The 21330-nt window shown below is 32.4% G+C and overlaps 4 protein-coding genes across 14 annotated transcripts in view; all 4 read right to left on the bottom strand.

The window, feature by feature from the left end:
* Positions 1-21330, bottom strand: part of LOC105224932 (calcyclin-binding protein) — a 233180-nt gene that overhangs the window by 178450 nt on the left and 33400 nt on the right. The window contains exon 1 of one of the 2 annotated variants that reach the window (XM_049456513.1): positions 9475-9486. The exons of the other annotated variant lie outside the window; for it this stretch is intronic. The gene's annotated coding sequence lies outside the window, so the exon portion shown is untranslated. Of the gene's footprint in view, positions 1-9474; positions 9487-21330 lie in introns of those variants that run through there. 2 annotated transcript variants of the gene reach the window in all.
* On the bottom strand, positions 1565-8120 carry LOC105224941 (uncharacterized). 2 transcript variants are annotated; one of them, XM_011203213.4, is made up of 11 exons: positions 7902-8120; positions 6852-7118; positions 6259-6443; positions 5411-5590; positions 5011-5180; positions 4288-4925; positions 3932-4228; positions 3753-3874; positions 3369-3696; positions 3207-3308; positions 1565-3138 (listed from the first exon to the last, which is right to left on the bottom strand). In XM_011203213.4, the coding sequence occupies exons 2-11, from the start codon at positions 6964-6966 to the stop codon at positions 2639-2641; spliced, it is 2637 nt and encodes an 878-aa protein (XP_011201515.2). In that variant the 5' UTR covers positions 6967-7118; positions 7902-8120; the 3' UTR covers positions 1565-2638. The 2 variants fall into 2 exon arrangements, with proteins under 2 accessions (XP_011201515.2, XP_049312454.1); XM_049456497.1 differs by lacking the exon at positions 7902-8120 and adding an exon at positions 7801-7817.
* On the bottom strand, positions 8297-17346 carry LOC105224942 (apyrase). Of its 5 annotated transcripts, none has more exons than XM_049456500.1 (9): positions 17175-17321; positions 15749-15907; positions 13218-13443; positions 12950-13147; positions 12478-12883; positions 9101-9258; positions 8946-9042; positions 8525-8882; positions 8297-8465 (listed from the first exon to the last, which is right to left on the bottom strand). In XM_049456500.1, the coding sequence occupies exons 2-9, from the start codon at positions 15841-15843 to the stop codon at positions 8351-8353; spliced, it is 1653 nt and encodes a 550-aa protein (XP_049312457.1). In that variant the 5' UTR covers positions 15844-15907; positions 17175-17321; the 3' UTR covers positions 8297-8350. The 5 variants fall into 5 exon arrangements, with proteins under 5 accessions (XP_049312457.1, XP_029405530.2, XP_049312458.1 ...); XM_029549670.2 differs by having other exon boundaries at positions 17149-17315; XM_049456501.1 differs by lacking the exons at positions 8297-8465; positions 8525-8882; positions 8946-9042; positions 9101-9258 and adding exons at positions 9526-9795; positions 9860-10217; positions 10280-10376; positions 10436-10593 and having other exon boundaries at positions 17149-17340.
* The window catches only part of LOC105224943 (fizzy-related protein homolog), a 33594-nt gene continuing 31163 nt past the window's right edge, over positions 18900-21330 (bottom strand). For all 5 annotated transcript variants that reach the window (XM_049456503.1, XM_049456504.1, XM_049456506.1 and 2 more), the window contains exon 7: positions 18900-21328. In XM_049456503.1, coding sequence (XP_049312460.1) covers positions 20636-21328 — 693 coding nt within the window. In that variant the 3' untranslated portion in view covers positions 18900-20635. The remainder of the gene's footprint in view (positions 21329-21330) is intronic.

Below are 21330 nucleotides of genomic sequence, written 5' to 3'. Positions count from 1 at the left end.
CCACGTTCAGAGAGTGCGAGAGCGCAAGTTATTTTCACAAATGGAACAGAACTTTCGCCAGTGTTCGCGAAATTTAAAGCTATTTTTCATTGTTGAAGTGCTGCCAAATCAGCGGAAGTGATGCAAATAATTTTCAAATGTTTTGACGTGTGATAAGAAATGATTGTTTATTTTTTACATTTGATAAACCCGTCGTAAAACTTTTAACCAACAATATATTTTAAATTAATTACGTGTCTATTACTTCAACCAATAACTGAGAAACTTTACATACGTGTATAATATGGGTCAGTTGTTTCTGATTACGTGTTCTTATTGTAAAATTACAATAACGGAAATGTATATGTATGTAAATTACATACTTCCATGGGAAACAATTTGAGGAATAAATTGGAACAGTAGTACCAATTACTCGAACGGAATGCATAAATTGGGTTTAATATCTGCATCAGGAAAAACTTATTTTTAGTAACTTGCGTCAGATCGTACAGATTATAATAGCTTAAAAACTAATCGAAATTTTGATAATAAGACGAATTGATTTCCGGTTGTCTGTATTTGCATAATGTGGCTTGAGTAAAAGTTGGTACAAGTATTCCGTAGATATTCGGAGGCTAGCACTTTAATGTGCTGTGAATCATTCGGAACATTGGTAAATGATGGTATTAAACTACAGGAATAATAGGGTTTGTTGTTGTTTTAACGGCTTGCTAATCCCCGTTAGGATGGTAAGGGTCGTTTGTGTTGTCGTCGAGGTCATCTAACGCTAGGCCCAATAAACGTGCTGTTTCGACGGGGTCGGACCAAAGGGAGGAGGGTGTTAGATGGGTAGGGTTTGTAGGGCATGCAAAGAGGTGGCCAGTGTCATGCGGAGACTCGTTGCATGCAGGACATACATTAGGTATATCGGGGTCGATTCTGGATAGGTAGGAGTTTAACCTGCTACAGTATCCAGAACGAAGTTGCGCTAGGGTCACTCGCGTTTCTCGCGACAACTGGAGCTCTTCGTCTGCAATAGGAGGTGGTTTGACTCCAAGAACGCCATTCACGGGAAGGGAGTCGGTGAAGGTGTTGATGGCTTCACTGTGAATGGCGGTCAGTACCTGTCGAAAGTTTGTTGCGTCCGAAGTCCGGTCGGTGTACTGTTCGATGTCGTCGACGTAGTCGAGAAATGTCCTCTTGATGCTCCTAGGAGGCGGAATAATAGATTTTCATGCGAGTTGGTTAGAAATTGAAGTTAAATGACTCCCACTTTTTAAAGAAATTTCATTTCTCCTACAATTTTTTAATTTATAATATGCAATGAAAAAACAATCCATACGTTCCCCTAGACTTTAAATGTTCATATTTAACGAAAGAGATATTTAAAAATTTTTTTGATTTTCAAAAAAACGACCCCATTGAAAAGTAAACATCAGCCTTACCGCTGTGGTTAACTCTGCTATAACCGCGTAAGAGGTGTCTACGCCAGCAAAGAAGAAGTTTGCTTATCATAATTTTATACATAGGTAATTCTGTATGAAAATTTAGTGATTTTACTTATTTTAGGAATAAAAAATGTTCATTATATTATCGCTTTCAGCAATTTGCTTTTGTATATTTTATTTAGTTTTGCCACTTATTAACTTAGTGCTTATCAAATTACTAAAAACAAGGATAACAATTCTTAGTTTCTTTACGGTTAGATTTATCATTAAATGATTGACTTCATTTTATTTAAATTTGTGTATTTTATGCGGTTTCCCGGTTGTAAGTGTGCTATGTATAATAAGGTAAACACGCCGAATTCACAAAGACGTGAAATTACGATTTTGCACATCTTGCCTTAACAATAAAAACGGTATGAGGTTAATTAATAGTAAATAGTTTATAATTTTAATAAGACATACATTTTAACATGCGAGTTATAGAATCTCGTTATAATATTTGGTATTTAAGTCCAGTTTTATAAGTTTGTATGTATGTATGTATATATGAAGAATTAATGAGTAAGTATAGACGTTTTTGTTTTTTCAATTAATTTTATCTTTGTTAATTATTTTTTAATATTATATTATGATAAGAAATATGCTAAAAATCACTTAATCGCAGCAAAAATTTGCAAAAAGTCAAAAAGAAAACACAATAACTTTACGACCACGAAATATGAAATGAATTTAAATATTTTCTTATAGAATTTCTAACTCGTTGTAAGCCAATCGAAAATTGAACGGGAGCAGTGAAAAAATAGCTATTAACCAAACATAAACGGCACGATAGGCATTTAATGTGATGAACTATATTATATACTTAAACAAAAAAACTTTTAACTTATCGAACAATTTTTATCAATTTCTGTCAACAAATAATAATTTAAAAGTATGCATAAAAAATTTCTGAAATTATGGATTTTCTTAGTTACATTTGTTGTAAACTAAAAACACCGGAAATATCTGGACTTATATATACATATGTCTAAGGACTAGCACTACAACAATAATCCCAAAAGTTTTTGCGGTGTTTTTTGGTGTATTAACAATTAATAAGTATGTCTGTGGTTGTTATAATGCAAAAGGCATAACCAAATTCGGTCAATTAAGTGTACATACACATATAGATAGATTACAAATTACAATAAGTCTTAAGGAGTAACTCGCATTTATTCATGACGAACGCCGCAAATTGATAGAAAAGTACTAAAATTATGTAAACTACAGGCGGGCAAAACTGTGTATACAATGTTGGCGGTTTCCTGGCATTTGAGCCGAAAGTCATATAGTGCATTAAGCAGTAATTCCACGGACGGTGCTGCAGTGACTTGATAGAACACTTTGAGGTGAATTGCCGGTATATAAAAGGCAGTTGAATTCTTTCCACCTACGACGTTCGTATTAATTTGGCCATTATTATTTATTGAAGAAGTTGAATGTGAATTGCCATCGGTAGCACTAACGACATCCGCTTCGATTGTGTGGCCAGTGCTGACATGTGTTGAGTCTGCTATTCGTTTGGCGATCGGATAATCTTTAAGCAATCGATTAACAGTATATGTAAGTATTTCGTCAAGGTTTTCAGCACTAAGATTTTGTGCTAGGCGGCAATGGTTGCTTAGTATATCCTCACTTAATTGAGTCAACTGAGTGGTGGATGAGGCCAAACCTGTGTGAAAAATTAATTGAATTCAACGTTTTGTTTTCAGATAAACGTAACTTGTAATTTGAACTTACCTGTAGATACATAACAGACAATTGCAGCGCAATTATTTTCATAGTTCCAACGTCGTCTTATGGAGATGGTATAATCGCTTACGGAGCAACCAGTTTCTTCATCTGTTTGCGATAACAAAATAATTAAATAAAAATATCACTGTAAACTATTTATACACTTACATTCGAAGCGATCATTATGTGTATGTGCCCACACTTGCCATTCCACCAAAGCCTCTCGTGGCAGAGCAGGCACAACAATATAATCCATTATAGCGTTTGTTGTACGTCGTTCCCATTGACGACGCGCTTCGGCTATAAACGCTGGATGGGTCAGGAAACAGATACCATGGACTACATCACGTAGTTGACCTTGAGCATTCATCGCCTTTGCTATGCGACTAATATGTCGTAAAGCCAACTTGCATTGGGGGCGTATACCACCCTCGATAATTGTCATACTTCCAGGAACGAGGGCAATTTGACCCGATATATATGTTATTTCGCCCACCTAAAATAAAAGCAATATTTATATAAAAATATTTGACTTTCTAGTGAGATACTTACCCTAGTCGATTGGCTATAAGTGCCAATATTTGCTGGTGCCCAATGGGAAATTCCTTGTACGTGCATGGTTTGGCGTTGCTTTAACGTTAAATCGCCACTATTATTGTGCTCATCAATATAACCTAAAATAACATTATAATTACAGTTGAAGTTACATTTTTTTACCGAGTTGAACATACCATCTATTTCACTTGTAGACAACGTAGGGCGACGCCGCATGGGCATTCGAAATGCAATCGCTTCCAATATCACATGGCAATCCTCCGGTAGTGGGCATTCGACACATACTCGGGTGGGTGGATTTTGGAAATTTATTGTTTGGCCATAAATACGATTCAATAAAGGATAGTCGGTCATTGAACGTATGTAAAGCGTAATATAACAGTAATCGGTTAATTCATAATTGTGCTGGACAGCTAAGTCTACCAAGGATTGCATAGCCAGATGCATTCCTTCTTCTAAAGTTTCAGCGCAACCTAAAAGAAAATAAATATATATATAACAACATGCCGTATTTTTTGAAGAGATTTGTTACCTTGTATACCCGCCACCCATAACCAGCCTTTTTGATTAAATGCGGCCATTGGCTGATTTTTTAGTGGACGGAACTCACGCTCTATTTTCATTGGACTAGGTGGTTGTGTTACCAACGCTGTCGATATGCCGGCCGTGGCACCGGTAGATGATATCCCCATTGATAAGGAACCACACACTGCCGCCGTACTGCTACCCAAGGGTTGCGTTACGCCAAAGCTGTTGACAGCTGTTTGTAGTGAAGCGGCGCACAGCGCTGCTGAAGAAGAAAACATCGAAGACGGTGTCGGTGGTTCATCGACACTAGCGCTCTTCGTCACTATTGGTATAGGTGATGAAGAAGTAGTCAAGTGTCGTCCAAATGAATTGCTACGCGATATCATCAACTCATTTTGACTTAGGGATTCACGTAAACGGGTTTCTTTCTCTATCAATTCTAGCTCAGTTTCACTGAGATCTGGGTCACTGAGGTCACTGTACGTAGATTCGTTTAGGTCACTTATATAGTCCAGAGACTTTTTTACAAAAACATCACAGAATTGAGTCGGTTCTTTTGATTGCATCGACAATTTGGTGAAGTTTATATACCCGACCGGACATACAGGATCCGCGGAACTAATTATCGTTTGAACATCCTCACTAAATTAATTTGTGGGAGGTAAAATAAAATTAGTAGTATCTTAATATCTTAATTCAATAAATAGTAATATTATTATACACTTACGCTACAATTCGTTGCTTAAACAACGGACAGTCTAAAGTAAATGTTTCATATTCACCACCCTCTCCACAAACATTCAAACCATACTTATCACGCATTTTCAGCAGGTGAGGTTGTAATTCGCGCAACGATTTCCCCAAATGGCGATCAGGAACTAAACCTAATGCAGCTACCTAAAAACATAAGAAATATCATGTCATTTTATTTGAAAGTTATAAGTTTAGTTTCAAGTCCCTCAGACATAATAATTATTGTTTACACAAATCTCAAATAGAGATTCTGGTGTTTATAACCACTTATTTGGGTAATGAAATTTGAATTTCGCAAAATATCCCATTTAAAATTTTACATGGTAATTCGTTAATCAGACAAAGCGTTGTATATTGTATGTTTAAGAATTCACCTTTATTATAATGGCATGTACTTGGCAATCAATCATTTCCTGTAGCAATTCAGTCTGGTCTCTCCTCCATAAATACGCCAGTGATACCAAATTTAAGCGACTACAAACATTTTCGACCCTTACCCTTTGGTAGTCAGAGAGAATGGCTCCAACAGCAACTGCTTCAATTTGCAATTCATTCTAAAATTACATGAACACTTTTATGCATTAGAAATACGAATCTCTAAAAAACAAATATTTTATTGCATTAATCTAGAACTTTCTGAAAAATTCTAATTCTGGTTTGAAATAAATTGTTTACTCTTTTTAACTTCTATTGCGTATTTTTTGGTATTGATCTCAATAATTAACATTATGCCTTAAACTAGAGAACAGTTATACAAATATTATTTAAGCATGCTTTATTCTGAGTTGTTTTCAAATGAACGTAGTACTCAGGCATATATTCAAATTCTAGTATCATAAAACACAATTAATCCAATGGAAAAAGTAAACAAACAGCGCAAGAAGTTTTTTTTTTTGATGAGCGTGACAAAACACTTATTTAATATATTCATTTAGTTTGTATGTGGGTAAGCAGTCACATGAAAAAATAGAAGCAGAATATTTGTATACAATGCAAAAGTTATATTGGGCGCATACTTAAATACAACACACTAACACAACAAGTGGGCGAATATGTTGAGGATGTATATGCTTAAATATTGCAGATAGAATCTTCTAATCCAAATTTTACTACAAACAAAAAGGTGAATATAATTTTCTACATATTTTTATAATCAATCAATTGCCTTATGTTTATTTAAAACCTTACAAACCGAATCATTTTCCTAAGGCAAATTACTAACCTTGCACAACTCTAAAAGACTGTACAAATCTTCCACTTCATCATCATCTGTAGGCACATAATGTTTTCCAGTTTGTGTACTCTTGCCTTTGGTTTCACGTCTATAAAGTGGTAGACTCATTGCTTTCGCCAAACTCTCGATGCCCATGTGTCCGACGGTCTGGTACATAAAGCTATCTAATTCATCTGCATTAACAAGAAAGTTTAAATAAGTAATTTTTAATTAATTTTAGTATCACAGCAATTTGTTATTTGCTTAGAATTATTTTTGAACAAATCAAAGCCAGAGCTATTTAATTGAAGTGTTAAGTTTATAAAAACAAACAACATTACTGATAAGCACGTTTTTCCATTGTGTGTAGATAAAAATATTACTTTGACTACTCATTTTAATTGGGTAAATATGCCTATTACAATGTTTAATTATTATTAGTATATATAGTATTTTCTCGTAACCAAATTGAAAGCTTGAGATTTAATTACTACAAAACAGATTTTAGTGCTTGAAACTTTTTTTGCAAATTGCATATTGCGAAATTTGGTATACTACTATATATGTAGATTGAGTACTATTATATAAATTTTTTTGCTTACCACGATCTTTTGGGTGCAAGTTTGCTAGTGCCACAATCTCATGACCCTCTGCGACGCACTGCATCATATTGTAGCAACTGTCTTTGCCACCACTGACCATTGCAACAACCCTCATGATTTTGGGATTTGTAACGTTGCGATTGAATATAAATTGAAAATTAACAAGGTCTTTTGGAATCTCCGATACCTCCTTAATCTGACATTTTAAGTGATTTATAACATAATTCGTTTTCTTTGTCGGTGGTATTGATTAATTTGCATTATAACCTAAAAATACGCGTACAAATATATAGTCCACAATGTATAATCTAAGTATATTTAACCTTTTATACCAGCAAACCGATTCATAGATAATACATACATACATATGTGCAATACTAATATTCACGATTCATATATGTTTCAAAGTCAAATATTAAAAAATACGGACAAGACGTTATAAGATATTAAAAAAAAAAGAATTTATTAAACAAAAAATCTGATCATAAAAAGCCAATATAAAATAATATTTAATTTAAATGCGAAGATTTTAAAAAAGATGCTTATTTCAAATTTCCTAGTTAAGTAATTAAAGTACGGCGTAAATTTACGCAACACCCACAGATAAACAAAATTGTATTCAAGTTTGATGATAAAAAATGTTTTTATAAACCTACGTCATTTATTATAAATACTGGGTGTTTAAATCCAAAACAAATATACATAATATGTCTTATAAGTTATTATAAACCTAATCCTGTATGACTAAGCCACTTTTGTACCCACTTCTCTTCCACTTGGAAAATGTGTAGCACAACAAAAACAAATGTAACATTCAACCAACTTGATTTGGTCACATTTTTTTCCTTTCATAGGATGGGTTGTTTTTAATCGCACGTATCAGAACTTCAACCCTAAATATTGACCCTACGATTATATATATTTAACTTTCAATAAATTTCAGATTTACTTTTTCTTATACTGCGATTTAAACATCTTCATATTTGTGGTTATGTAGCATTTTTCACATATGTATGTAGACAATAAAAATAACTACATTCTTTAGCTTACTTTATTTTAAACCTTCACCGATATTTTAATATATTTTTATTCTAATCACATTTGATGTTTTTCGTATTATACAACGAAAAGCTATTTATTTGTTGTCAAAGAGTTCATAATAGTCCGATACCGATGCAAATAACTTCGCAAATTTTCATTTCACTTTGTTGACTTTTTCGACATCACGTTGGCCTGATATCGTATACGATCTGAGCCTTGGGTCGATTTCGATTATTTTGATTATTTCCATTGACATTTATTGCACATTTCTTTTTCTGTTATTTTTTTCTATATCAGTGCTACCGGCTGTTATTATTATATGTTTATAAATATATATGAGAGAAAAATTTAACATCTTCATTGGTTCGCCAACAAAACATAAATATAAAGTAAACATTGCCATAGCAAATTAAATAGTTAATTTTAATTAAATTTTCATCGGTACAGATGCAATAGTATTAGAAATTTTTGTTTATCTGTACTAATTTAATTCGTCCCTGCAAGCCCATAATTATCGGGTTTTCAACTTTGAAATAATCGATTAAAGCTGTCAGTTCATTCACCGGAAGTGTGCTGAAAGGAAGCCCAAATGTCGAGTATTTTAAATATTTTAATGAACAATTCATACTGACTTGCGCGATGATCCATAATTTGCAAACATTGAATATCCATAACCTCCGGTGGCAACATACTTGGCAGCAACAATACGATAAGTCTTATTTGGAGATAATGGTTCATAAAAGGGAATAGCGCAGTCAGTACAACGCACTTCTGCACTCACAACTCGATTTTCTTTGGCAGCCCGAAGATCGTACGTCACTCTAATGCCTGAACTATGTAAAAACTTATAAGTCTCGTTGACATTGTTTTCTAGATCAATTGATGAGACACTGTACTCTAGAGCTTCCAGCAAATATTTACCAGTCAATTCAAATGCTATAAGGTCACCTTCGTACGAGCAAAGTTCAAAAGCTTCTTTGTAAGTAACGTCTATAAAATTTAACAATTGTTATTATTTTTATTTTATGCAAAAACTTGGAGATTGGTTCTTACTGCCACGTCGAATGGAAGCACGCATTTCAGCACTAGTTGTTATAGCTATTGAGGCATTGGCCCATTTATTTGTGTTGTATGGCTCCAAGCGTAAAAACTTTAAGTAAGAATGTTAACCGTTAACTGTAAATTTCATGATTCATTCCCCCACTTACCGCATGCAAAATAGCGTCAGTGTATAAATTTCCGATATTGCACTCAGAATGAGCACAGTTATAATTTGGTAATGTTACTCTGGAAGTTCCAACAACAACATTGCCCTCAGTAGTGATATTAGTAGCCCAAATTTGTCTCAGCTTTAAAACTTCCTCATCTAAAAAAATGTTTCGAATTATTTCCTCGGGTTTTATTGTAAAGTGTTTATTATTAAGTTAAAAAATCACGTTTTCATTTTAATTATTTTATTATATACTATAAAAAAGTAAATAAGACTGAATAATAAAGAGTTTGATCTATATGTGTTTAATGAATAACGTTACTTACTTAAAAGGAACATAATTATAATGAAAACAAAAAACACTGTGATTTTTTTTAATGTTTTCTGAATTTCTTATATGTATATATAATAAGAATTTGGGCGTATAGTTTTATACATAATTTAATATTTATTAGTATCGGTTATGATCAAAAGTAAAGCTCAAATTAACAATTAATGTTTTTTATTAATTTAACATTTATGTTGTTTATTTGTTATTATTTTAATTTCAATATCAAATTTGCTCCATCAACAGTAAGAATTTAGCATTTACATTACTTCCGTAGTACAGTAATACGTTTTTCCTTTCCGATGAAAATTGGAGTTACTTGAGTTGTGTATGAAAGCAGAGCATCCAAGTCGGACATCTCTTTTCTGTTATAATATTAATATCGATAATATAATAAAAAATCATGTTTTTCAAAACTAATATACTCACTGAAAATCATAGCCATAATCTCTTAACATTGCGAAACCATCGCCTCCTTCTGCTAGAAAATCTGGTGCGACAACACGATAAATTTTTGTAGAATCGAAATCCTCGTAAACAGGTATATCACACTCGGAGCAACGAACTTTAATATCGACCACTCTTTCTCCGGTTGGGTTAGCATAATTGTAGGTTATCTTAAGGCCAGATACTTGAATAAATCTGTAGGAGCTGGTAACTCCACTATCCAAATCAATGGGACTAACACTGTATTCCAATGCTTCTATTAGCTTATGACCAGGTATGTTGAATGCAGTGAGTTTGTTTTCAAACGGTGACATCGTCACTATGTGCGAATAAGTAATATCTACAAATACAAGTATAGAAAATTTTATTTCCAAAAATTAAAATAAATTTATTATTACTTACTTCCTGGGGACAAGGGTACACGCAGTGCACCGGTATTTACAATTCCAATGGAAACGTTAGACCACAATCCCTCCGAATACGGTGTTAAGCCAGTGAACTAGAAGTGTTTATTGTTGATAAGTAGAACGAGTTTATAAGTGAATTAGCATTACTTACAGCGTGTATCATAGCATCACAAAAGAAGTTTCCCAAATTGCACTCATCACTGCTACAGGTTGATTTTCTCAACTCCACTTTAGTCTCACCCTGAACAACTGCCCCTACCTTATCCATCTCCTCTTTAATAGGTACAATTGCAGCCGCAGTTTCTGGGTCTGAATGCATTAATTGTACAGATAATAATACTAATTTAGTAATAATCTAACAAAAAATTTATTTTATAAAATTAAAACGTTCTAAGTAATTGAATTAGAAGAGGTATTTGTAGAGTTTAGAAATTTAATCAACCCCTTTAATTTATCAAAAAATAATGATAATGAATTGAACAACGTGCCGCGCGACATTTTAAGAGTTTCCAAAAATTTCATCACTACGAAGTCCTTAATAAGTTCGTTTTAGTTTTATTGCCATTTTTTTGGCGAATATTAAAGTCATTCTATTAAAATCACTGAATTTATTAAAAATTTATAATATATTTCTAGTTATTATAAACAAATTTATGCTAAAATGGAATTCGATATAGAAATGTTGTTTGTTATCCCAATACCGATATACGTTTCTCTCTTCCGATATATATTGGACTGGTATTACGGGTGAACGATAAGAGCGCATCGATATCTGTCATTTCCTTCCTATAATTACCACAAAAATATTTAATATTATTTATAGTGGACAATTACATATAACAATGTTTACTAACTGCCAATCCGAACCATAATCCCTGAACATGGTGAAACCACCTCCTCCTTCAGCTAGAAAATCTGGTGCCACGATGCGATAAATTTTCCGCGAATCGAAATCCTCATAAACTGGAATGGCACAATCTGCACAGCGTACCTTGATATCAACCACTCGTTCTCCAACGGGATTATTGTAATTATACGTGATTTTTAAACCAGCTACTTGCATATAAATTGGAGAGTTTGTGGTATTACTCTTTAAATCTATCGGTTGCACACTAAATTCCAATGCTTCTAAGAGCTTATGCCCCGGTAAATTGAAGGCGGTCAGTACATTTTCGAATGGAGACATTGTGACCAAATGCGCATATGTTAGAGCTTTAAGTAGAAAATTTGTTATTGCAATTATTTAGAAATATGGTATGCGAGTAATAAAAAAAATCGCACATACTTCCTTTCCTAAGCGGCACTCGTAGACCGCCTGTATTTATCAGGCCAATAGAAACATTTGACCATGGCATTTCCGAATACGGAGTTAAACCAGCAAACTACACATAGGCAAATCTGGTTGAATTCGAGAATATTATATAATAATTGTAGCACACTTACAGCATGAATCATTGCATCACAGAAATAATTTCCCAAATTGCACTCAGAATCGCTGCATGTTGACATTGCCAATTCGACCTTTGTCTCACCAACAACTACCGAACCCTGCGCATCAATGATCTCTTGCCATGGCTTCATAGCTTCAACAATGTCGGAGTCTGCGAATGATTGAACGAATGTTATGACTTATATTTTAAAATAAGTAACATAATAATTTACCGTTTAGCTTATTAGCCCTTGAGGAAGCATGCAGTTAACACATTTTTTTTTAAATAAATATACTATATATATATTCAATATCACTATATACATATATATTTGTATATGTTGTTGTATTAGTTCACTATACCTTTTTACCATACACATGCACTACAGTTTTACGAATACTGTTAATATAAAAAGGCTTTATTCTATACTACAAGACGTGCGAGAGAGGATTAGTAATACTTTAAAATGGAGTTTGATGTATATAATTTTAGTAAAATCTGAATTTTCTAGAAAATAAAAATTTGTATCTACAGAATCGTTTCAGATAATATGTGAATAAAAGTACATTACAAGAGTAAATAGGAGGTTATGTTAAACGGGTTTAATTTAGTGTAACAGTAATTATTCGAATTAAGCAAATTTCCAAGAATTTCAACTTCTACAATAGCATTTTTACTAGTTGCAGAAGTATATAATAATGTTAGTAATTTAAATGAAATGATTTGGCTAATTCGAATACACTACAAAAGAATGTGTACTCACCCTCTGGCACACTGGATCCCATATAAATCGGTGCACCCGAGTAGTCGACCACGTTGCCATCATCATCGAAGTATACTGTTATATTTCCAACATATTTCGCATAAGCTGCCGCTTGAACAATCAAAATGCGATGACCATTTTCGTGCACAACTTCGGTGGGATACGGACCATATGGCGTGTCTGGACCGGGTAATTTATCGCCCGTATATAGGAAAGTATGCGAGTGGGATCCCACTATAACATCGACATCATCAGCGGCATGCTGTGCAATTAATTTATCCACATCATAGCCGCAATGCGTAATGGCAATAATTATATTAGCACCCTGTTCTCTCAGCTTTTGAGCTTCCTCACGTATGGCAGTGCTTTCATTTTGGAAGATCAAATTACCAGTATTGGCTAAATCCTAATTCAACAAGAAAATCGCAATTATGAAATAACAAACACGGAGCAATGAGCGAACTTTACTTACATAGGTGGTTTCGAGAATAACGCCGATGACACCGATTTTCCTGTTACTACGTTCGATTATTATCGATTTTTGGTATTTGCCCTGCATATCCGGTTCATCTCTTGCATCCATATTTGCTACCAACATAGGTGAATTGATGCTCTCCAGAAATGGCACAACACCCTCAATGCCATGATCAAACTCATGATTGCCGAGTGTCTGATTTAATGTTGATTTGAAACGATAATGTGTAAAATATTTATTTTTATTTATTATTATTTCGCATTACCATAGCATCTGCGGGAAGCATATTCAGAAACTGGCTTGTCACATTCCAACGCCCGATATTGTACCAAAGTGTGCCCTGAAAACTGTCGCCTGCATTGAAGTAAACCGGATTTTGGTCCTTTTGTTCTTCGAGTAATCGCTTTACAGTGTAAATGGTTCGCGCCAAGCCGCCGATGCATTCTTCGCCAGCATCACACGTGCCGCCTGATGTATCCGTAGGCTCGAATCTGTGTGATACAATTATAAAATATATAATGCCCAAGTTCATCATAGCAGTATAGAGCTCTCGGCTCTCGGCAGACAATGTTAACATCCAAAAATATTTTCAAAAATTTGAAATGAGATTGTATCAAACTTTGCAGGCAGTTTTAAAACATATAGAATACTTAATGATATAATAATAATGTTGAAATAAATATACGAAATAGTGAAGAGATTTTAGTCAGATATAACCAGGATTTCACCTTTCAATACACAAAATCTCTACGTGGAAGAACAATTTATATACTTTTCTTAAGTCTAAGACATCTGTGTATATAGTATACGTATGTATATAATGATTTGGAACGACTTTCTTTATGTTAAAATCAAATCTTATCTGGTTGTTATACTTCTTAATTGCTTTGTAAATCATTAGTCATAAAGGAAAAACTACTGGCTAACGATTTTGGTATATTCGTTTAGAATAATATACACGAATTTAAGTGAGTCCATTACTAATTTATCATTTATTGGTTATATGGCAAATTACTCAAAGTTATAGTGATAGCACTCAACTCAATTTCAAGCTAAAGCATTTTATATAACATGATATAAGAATCAATAACGCTCTCTCGATACTACAAATTGAAATAATTTTGCCAGTACAACTGTACGTAATTCTTTACGCAAAATGGATTTATATACATATATGTATATATTCACGTATAAAGGATAGTTCAACGAATTGTTAAATAGAGAAAGAAGAATAAAGTTCTTATTGAGCCCGATAGGCCTGCACTCCTACCTACCTACGGACTGCATAGATTTTTAAAGTGTATTAAGGGTCACAACTAGTACAAACGCCTAAAAAAGAGGATTTTTGAGAAAATCTCGTTTAAAGATACACTGATTGAATTGAAGGTTGGTAACTCAAAAATATGTTAAATGTTATTTTAAAATGTTAGTATGAAATTATTAAAGTCAAACATTAAAAAATATATATGTAACTATATGGAATATTTAGCGCAAATATACATATTTTGAATTAAGTTTGGAAATACAAATTATGTATTCTTTAAGCGGTGACTTTTAACAACACTAATATCGAGATATCGCACACAATTATCTCGCTTTTATTAATACACAGATACAAACGAACATAAAAATATATATGTAAGTTCCAATGGCACGTGACGTTTATCAAGCTGAAGATAATGGTATTTTTCTTAATTTGGTAACAAACAAGCAATTAGAGCTAACTTAAAAACAATGACACTTAAAAAAAATTGTTTTTGCTTTTTCGATAGTTTATATTTCCAAAAATATCTTGTGAAAGGTAGGCAAAGTCGTATATTGAATAAGTTTTGAATGGCAGCGTTCTAAAGAGCGACCGCTCGCTTGCATAAATACGATAGTTGAAATTTTAAACATTTTTCAAAATTATTGACATCATAACTCAACGAAAAATTAACCGTTCGACTTCAAATTAAAACTGAGTATTGTTTAATACATTTACTATACAATGACCTACGATCTTTTTGATTAGTTGAAAATGGCATTAAAAAAAACGACAATTTTTTACCTAAAAAAACTAAAATTTTTTTTTAATTACGCCATTGTGTTAATTTTTGATATTTTTAAAAAAACCTAGGTCATTGTATAGGAAATATCTTTTAGTTTAATAAACTTTTTTAATTTTTTTGTTTCAACTACTCATTCGGCCGGAATCATGTCAGCAATTGGGGCACCTTTTTTGGCACCTCGGAAGACAGCACTAAACTCCGTTATTTTTCAATATTTTTGTAAAAATCTTAAAATATAGCTGAAAATATACCTTATTGTGCCCAAAGAAATTCGAATGTTTCGAATTCGAATCGACTACTTTCTTTTAAGAAAATGCATGAAAATCGCCAAATTTTTCATGGGTTACACTAAGCAATAATCTATTCTTGAATACATACAAATTTATAAAATTAATAAAATGTGATATATAAAATTTGATATAATAAAATACTGGCTTGCGGACGAAGTAGTCACTATAATCTAAAATCGAAAATGGCTAATCTACATTACCAATTTCTTATAACCAAAATTTTACTTTTCTTACCACTAAATTTAGCGAGCTTTTCCTTGCCAGCGTATTTTGGAAACGGTTCTATGTAGCAAATTTTATTCAGTGGGAAACTACTTGTATCCTAATTACACAATTGTTACTTTTTGTTAACTTTTGCGAAACGATCACTTGCTTATAAAAACCATTTGAGGCCTTAGTCATAGAGTTCTTGAATTTTTTTTTTTGTAAAAATATCTAGAATTTACTTCAACATTTACCTTGCGTGAAAATCATTAATGTGGATAATGGATAACGGGAATATATCGGCACTAATGAGTGGCACGAACAGTGTGATTATCGTCAACAACTTCATATTACACTGCAAAATACTCCGCGAATTCGATAGGTCAACACACCGCCTCAATGGAAACTGACAGCTGAAATATAATACATAATAAGGGAAACCATTTGAGATATTAAAGTGCTTAAGTTTAATCTTTATTGGCCAAATATACATGCATATGTATATAAAGTTGCTAATGCCATAATAAATAATAAAAGTCTTTTTACCAGTTAAATGAGACCAACTTTGGTGTAACAGTACTTTTAATTGGTGTTGGCAAAATTGTTGAACCAGCATTTCAGAATATTTGGAAGTAATATTAGCTTAAGAAGACTAGGACTGTAATTTAGTCAAATTTATGTGCATGTGTATATATAAACCATGTACTTATTATATACATATACATATAAGTCCAAATGTAATATACTCAAACATTTACATAAATAAAAAAATAGATTTAAGTAAATGCATATTAACTTTACTATTAGTCTAGGGCAAATATTAAAATGCTAATCACTCTTACGTGCTCATTCAGTCCACATCTAATCGACATCTACTAGCTTGCAATATTTTTGAGAATTTTATATACATACATATGTATGTATGTACTATACATATATCTATGCGGAACACTATCTAGTTATTTTAATATTACATGCATATGTACATACATGCATGTATACATATGTATATCTATGTTAATATATCTGCAATGATTTCGATTCTTTAAATTGAAAATTAGTAAAACCAGTATTTTTTAAAATATCTAAAAAATTAAATTATATACGCACATAAAAAAAAATAAAAAAAAAAACAAATAAAATTCAACAAATAAGAGTGATATATACATACGTATAACCTTACAATTTTTGGAAGAGTAAATAGTAAATATTTTGTAATGTTTGAAATATTTTAGTAAACAAAATGCTTTCAACCAATTTTATACCGATCGAATGTGTACAGTGAAGAGTTCAAAAGATAAACGGAAATCATTAAATACATGGGTGAATGCTGGTTAGACAACATTAGGTTTTCGCAGTTTTGGACGATATTATTAAAAAAGATTGTTTTATACTTTTACAAATACAAAATAATAGATTCAGTGAGTTTTGTTGAACGCTCTTATTCGAAAGCCAACCTTCTATAGTAATTATTTGTTGTTTGTGTCATAATTTTTTAGAAATTTAATTTTAAATAAAAAAAAATGCATCGCAAGTTAAACGCGTAAAAATATAAAATGCATATGAATGCATGGCATGGGGAAATACCATATACAAAGGAATATCGTCACGTAGAAGACCATTAATGTATGCATATCAACAAGTTTTAACTTACCCTGTTTGTATTAGTGCATAATTTACCTCTAAATAATTATTAGAATTTAAACCACCACTTATTTAAAAAAAAAAAACTGTTTATTTTTAATATTAGAGATCACTGATTGCACACCAATTCATATTTCTACAGGCCACTAACAAGAATGCATTGATAAGTTATCTGAATACAACAGCTGAGATCGCATCGCATGGATCGACTGTCAAAGTTAGCCAAAGCAAGTGTTGCCGCTGTACATGAATAAATACACCAATATACCGGGTTTTCCAATAGGGTTGAAATGATTTCTAAGTGTTGTTTCGGCTATTTTTAATATGTCATGATCTGTAATTTTATAAATTTGTTCACACTCAAGACTGAAGCCATTGGACCACCGTAAACGTCGCGAATCTATTGACTTTGCCTTGAACAACTTGAAAGCGCTAACGAGTTTTTTAAAACAACCACCTTCTCCGATTAGGCTCGCTGTTATCTGATAATGTAACAAACCTGTCGATTCTGGTGCGAAGGAAATTCACAAATTATTCATGAACAACCATTGCATTCACCTAATTTTACAGTTTGGTGTGATTTTTGGTCTGATAGAATCATCGGCCCGTACTACTTTCGAATTGAAGCTGGAGAGCGGTAAAGATCGATGACAACCAACTTTTTATGGCCGCAATTGGAAGAAGTTGATCTTGAAAACAACTGGTTCCAACAAAACGGACTGGGAGAAAAGTTTGAAGATTCGATTATTTCACGAAATTTGACATTTAATGGCCTCCAAGAAGTTTTGATTTGACACCATTGAAACAATTCTTTTTTTGAAGTCATTGGTCTTTAGCAATAAACCAGACCCTCTTTAAGTAGAAGTCAACATTGAACAACCCATCCATGATATACGAATTGCTTTGCCTTCCTCAATTAAGACATTTGTATATATACGTTAATTTAGGACTGAATCTTCCGTTTCTATTGCTTCCATTGTATCTATTGTCATTAAAAAGTTTAATTTGTGGAGGAAAACTAATATGTATTTATTCAGCACACTGAAGTTTTCACCACAGTTCGCTCCAAGTTATTAACGCACAACATACCTAAATATTGCCCCACTAGACAATTTTGCAGATCGACATCAAAAGAAAAGCTGTCAGCGTTTTTAATAATTTTGGAAATCTAGAGTACCATACGTATCTTGTTATTAGATGCAATGCCGAACTATAAACATTTATTTAGTGCAATACTGGACATAATATTATTTTATTAAATACAAAATACTTTAATTTATTGTATTTTAAATTTATTTTTCATTCAATTAAATATTAGCATCATTACAATACAATTATAAATCCAGCTCAATTATTCAATCAATGTACATACAAACTCGTTATTATAGCATATAGTGACTATGATCCAGGTATGACCTGTATATGTACAAAATATCTAAATACTTTTATACATATTGAGAAAAAATAAGCTATTTAATAGTAGTATTAATATATGTGTGCTGAAGAGGCATGGCTAGCATTTAACATATTTACGAGATTATGAATTAATTTACAATTTAAAGTGGTCGATATGAAATTGGATGTAGAATTAGCTAAATAGAATTAAAATGTATTGCTAACTATGCCTCTTACAAGCCAGCAATGCCAAATTGATATAAAAATAAAAAATGTTAAAAATTAATAACAAAATATAGTGAAATATAATGGGAACATGAAATGATGTGAATATTTTTCTTTAAGAAATTTAAACAAAGTAAAGAATACCGTAAAAATAAAATCAACAAAATTAAGCAATTATATTAGTCACATATATTTTTTTGAAATTGCATAATATGCAATATATAGAAGTGATGCAAAAATGAGAGTTACCACATATTGTTGGCCTTAGGAAGTCATTTGAAAAGAAATGCTTGTGAAATACACAATTTTCCCATATATTCTCTTCTCTTTCTCTTTGCTATTAGCTTGTTTTCTTATAACGAAATTATTATTTCAATTTTGCAATATTATTATTTAGTTTTTGGACTAATATTTTTAAAGACAATTGAAATATCATTTTGTATTTTATTTACAAGCCTACACACTTCTCAATGTAATTTTATAAATAAGTTGTCTAAATATATTCGTTATAATAGTTATGCTATTTCTATGTTATCAGTGCGTTTGCATGCCTACACGCAAGTTCTCACCAGAGTGTCTAACATCAAACTCTTCTAGCAAACGAAAAACTCACTTTCATGTAGGAATTCATTTGGTAAAAGCGGTTACAACAACTCCGTTTGTATTAGAAGTTTTCAAATTCTTAATTACAATTTACAATTAATTACTTATTTATAGTGATTGACAAAAAAGCTAGCATTAATGATGATGCATGCCTCTCAAACGGACATTTTAGTGAAATATTATAGAATCTCTATAATATATAAATATGTATTTGTTATAAGCCAATAAATGCAATTCAAAATAATATAATTAAAAATATAAACATTGACTGTAAATTTAACGCTTGCAATATTTAAATTTTGCATATAATACAATTCCAATTTGAAAACTGCATTGTTTTGTCAAAAATACCGCAAGTTTCATACAAAAAATATATATAGTATTGTATATAAAGAAATTTGCTTTGAGTTTATAATTATCTTCAAAAACGGAGATAATGTATTTTAACATTGCACGTTCTTTGAGTGTGTAGTTTCTAATGCCAAGTCAAATTACAATTTATTTTTGACTTTTAAACATTGTATAATTACTATTCGTAATCAATTTAAGATTTCAATAAAATGTTTACTGTGCAAAGCCATTTGCCTATTGCTTTGCTTAGGAATTCAATTTTTTTTAAGACACCATTGATTGATGTGAAAATGGCTTAATGTGTAATACATCTTACATCGCAATAAAGCTCTCTTAAAGAATAATCGGCCTCATTCATAGCACAAGAACCGATAAACAATATGGTGTTTTGTTGACTTTGCACAGTGCACTTTTATTTCAAGTAGCGAATTACTTATTATGCGCTTATTTCTAGTAATGAAGCAAATTCTGATACTTTTTAAGTACTTTTAACATGTAAATGATTTTTATAGTGCTTTCAAACATGCATAATAAGTAAACACGTGACCGGCACATAAAAAATATCAACAAAAAGTTTGTTTTATAAATAATATTGACAAAAGTTGTTATTAAATATAAAACAAACATCATTTTTATATAATTTGTGTAGAATTGTTCATGTAAATAAATTATATATGCAGTCGAAAGAAAAATTTGCTTCATTAGAGAAAAAATTGCGTTTCCTCTAAGCTCTCAGTTATTCTCAAAAATATATTTTATAATTTTTACGTTGAATTTTGTATATTTTTAATTTTAACTGCGCATTTTCTAATGTTTAATTGCAATTTTTAGCGTTAATTAATTTTTAGTATTAGCTATAAATGTGCTCAATAAACAAGCAAAATTTTTAACTCCAACCTATTATCCTACTTGCCAGCAGAAATTTATCTTATATTGGTAAATAAGTTCAGTACAGATTTATTCTCCTTTTGACTGCGCGCTTTACTAAAGACATTCCAAAAGCGTAGCGTCTCATCACCAGCTCCTGTCACGATTGCCTCACCATCCGGGCTTAGTGCCAAATATAGTACGCGATATGAGTGACCCGTTAGTTTGGCCACTTGCGTTAGTGATGGATATTTCCAAACCAATATTTGATTTTGCGAGTAACCATGTGTTGATACCAGCTCGGATGAGTGTTTCGACCATGCCAAATTGCACACTTGTGAACCAGTGTCGACGCACTGCATTGGCTGGCCGGTTAAAGTGTTCCAAAATCGAATGCAACGATCGGCGGTGCCGCCACCACTAGCCAAGAGACCATGATGGTGTGGTGACCAGGCAATCGCTTTTACCGCAGCCGTATGTTCCGTATACGATTGCACGGGGTTGAGCGAATGTTGATTCCACACATAGAGACGGTTGTCATTACCACCGCTTGCCAGATATTGATTGTCCGGCGACCATTTGAGACCACAAACCTCTTGTCGATGGCCAGCCAAACGACGTTCCGATTGTTGCGCTGGTGTGCGTGTGTCCCGCTGAATAATTAAACGATCACGCGAACCACTGGACAAAATTTCACCATTCCACGCTAAAGCGCCCACTCGTGCAGAATGCCCAGTCAATTTATTGATCT

The sequence above is a fragment of the Bactrocera dorsalis genome, chromosome 4, assembly GCF_023373825.1.
Source record: "Bactrocera dorsalis isolate Fly_Bdor chromosome 4, ASM2337382v1, whole genome shotgun sequence".
NCBI classification, from domain to species: Eukaryota; Metazoa; Arthropoda; class Insecta; order Diptera; family Tephritidae; genus Bactrocera; species Bactrocera dorsalis.
The sequence above is the reverse complement of the archived record's forward strand: the minus strand, read 5'-3'. Positions and strand labels throughout refer to the sequence as shown.